The 2,407-nt window shown below is 38.1% G+C and overlaps 1 protein-coding gene across 1 annotated transcript in view; it reads right to left on the bottom strand.

The window, feature by feature from the left end:
• Positions 1 to 2,407, bottom strand: part of LOC109540379 — an 11,649-nt gene that overhangs the window by 7,220 nt on the left and 2,022 nt on the right. The window contains exon 2 of the mRNA XM_048662663.1: positions 1,749 to 1,898. Within this exon, the coding sequence (XP_048518620.1) occupies positions 1,749 to 1,754 (6 nt within the window). The 5' untranslated portion in view covers positions 1,755 to 1,898. The remainder of the gene's footprint in view (positions 1 to 1,748; positions 1,899 to 2,407) is intronic.

Genomic DNA, 2,407 nt, shown 5'->3' with positions numbered 1-2,407 from the left:
TAAGTGAAACTCTCAAAATAGAGTGTCTTTGAGTAGAAAGTAAAGCAAAAAAAACAGTCAAAACTAAAAAACCACATTTTTTAACAAATTCTACAGTCTTCAGAGGAATGGAGGTGACGAGATTTCGAAATAATCTGTTATAAACTTTCGCTAATTCTGTTCATTTCTTGATAGAAAATTTTATTTTTGTTCTAAATTGGAAGCTGGAAAGGGATTTCAAAACTTCTTACAAAGCGGCGAAGGATTCGAAATTTATTTCATAATTTTTTTGCCGAAAATACCTTAAGACTGTCAGCATTTTTAAGTGAAACTAGAAAATTCAGCATTTAGAGAAAAAAGTAACTTGACCAAAACTGGAAAATTCTGAAATTTGGAGACATTTAGAAAATATTATTAATAAATGGCCTTTAAAATAAATCTAAAAACGACTAAAAAAAAGTTATCAACATACGTGCCGGTGCGTTGCGGCGCCGGTTGCGTGGCGCATCAAGCCATTTGCGTAGCATTGCGTTAACTCCTAAAAATTCACTGAGTTACCCAGGCCTATACTCGACACAAGAAAATTTCTTTGCCTTAGTGGAAAAATGTTGAAAGGTTAATAGACTGTTGTATATAGAAATCTTGAGATAAATGACCAAAGATTGTCAGCATTTTTAAGTGATACTTTACAAAATTGAGCATTTAGAAGAAAGTGTAACTTGGCTAAAACTGGAAAATTCTGAAATTTAAAGACATTTTAAAAATATTATTAATAAACGGTCTTTCAAATAAATCTAAAAAAAGCCCAACATTTTCCCAACAACGGAACTGAGTTACTGCGCCGGTGCGTTGGGTTGGCGCACCAAGCCACTTGCGCAGCACTGCGCCAGCTGCTAAAAATTCACAGAGTTACCCAGACCTAGCGCATGGTGAACAACAATCGACGACCCTTTTCCAGGTCATTCTCAAAGGTCCTCTATGCAATTAAAGTTCATTAAGCTCCATTTGTGAAGATTTCTTCCTCGCTCAATCAAACCGTCGCATGCAAGACGGCTCTTCCTCAAAAAACTCAAATCCAACTCCTCTAATTCATCAAAAAATGACGACGTTTGGGCCCTTTTCCAGGTGATCCTCACCGATCCTCTAGAGTTGTTCGGATTGGTTCATGCAAATAAAGTTCGTTAAGCTCAGTTAAACCAGCGCATGCTCTTCTTTCAAGACAAGCACCGCTGTTCCTCAACGACACTCAACTCGAATTTTCAACCGCGTTAAAAAACTTTTTTAATCCAGATGGAAATCGTCGCTACGGGCCCAGACGAATATGAGTGAAATGCGGCAATAAAACCCAGATTATCTCGCTGGCGGCCTTAAGGAAAAACGTTCCAGATGCACTTGGAATTTTCTGCCGCTAAAATGTGTCTGAAATCGTTGCAGTTGCGGCAAATGCAGCTTGAATTGCGTCTGTGTGCGGTATGGAAATGGATTTTTTTCGGATTTCGGTGTTAACTAGCTTCTTTTATCTGCCGGTCTGCGCCAAAACGCGCTTTCAATGGTGCTGATTAATGACGCTGCTGGGCTTAAATTGAAATTTTGCCAAGTCAGTTCCCTTTTAGGTGTCCATGGATGTTTCCTCCTTGTTCGGAGATTGATGAATTGTTTCATGTCGAATCGCCCCAGTGTATGCAGATAAGCGTTTTTAAGCTACCGGCGCAACTTCCAATTTTTCCTAATTAAAAGCTTGGAAATTGGGAGAACAGCGATAAAAATACCTGCATTATTGTGCGCGTTCATTCCTCACGATTTCCTTGGGGGAAACTCCCTGGAATCTGCCAAGGCAGCTGAAGTTTTCCCGCTGTAATTGAATGAAAACTTAATGGAAACCATTCGTCTACCAGCAGGCGGGAGTTGAGCTGTTCCATCTGCAACAGATCCAAAACTGGCAGAAAAACGCTTTCGCTATGCGGAGAGCATGACTGTATTTAAATTTGCACATTTTAGGTCAACAGCAATAGGAAGTTTTTTTTATGAAAATCTATCCATGAAATCCATCAAATCTTCAAAGCTGGGATTTTTAGGGATTATTTAAGTGGCAACATTGTCCGAGGTGGAATCTACAGGAATTCTATCAAAAAAAACGATCATTGATGGCTCAATTAAAACGATTTGTCGAGATATTTCTTGCAGAATGTGTTTTTTTTATCATGCTGAGAGCATGACTAAGATTAAAAAGCGGTTTACGACAGTTTTTGAGATTTTCTAGTAAAAAGGATTTTATGATTTTTTTGGCACTGGCAACCGTTTGCCAGATAGAAAGGAAAATGTATCAGAAAAGTTAGCAAATTGTTTGAAGTAAGATACAAAAAAAGTCCTGCTTCATTAGAAGTTCAAAAAATCTTGCAATGACTCAAATATTTTCAACGACTTTTCG

This window comes from Dendroctonus ponderosae, unplaced genomic scaffold (genome assembly GCF_020466585.1).
Source record: "Dendroctonus ponderosae isolate FM_Combo_2020 unplaced genomic scaffold, Dpon_F_20191213v2 Dpon_F_20191213_11, whole genome shotgun sequence".
In the NCBI taxonomy this organism is placed as follows: Eukaryota; Metazoa; Arthropoda; class Insecta; order Coleoptera; family Curculionidae; genus Dendroctonus; species Dendroctonus ponderosae.
Note: the sequence above shows the minus strand (reverse complement) of the source record. Positions and strands in the feature narration are given on the sequence as shown.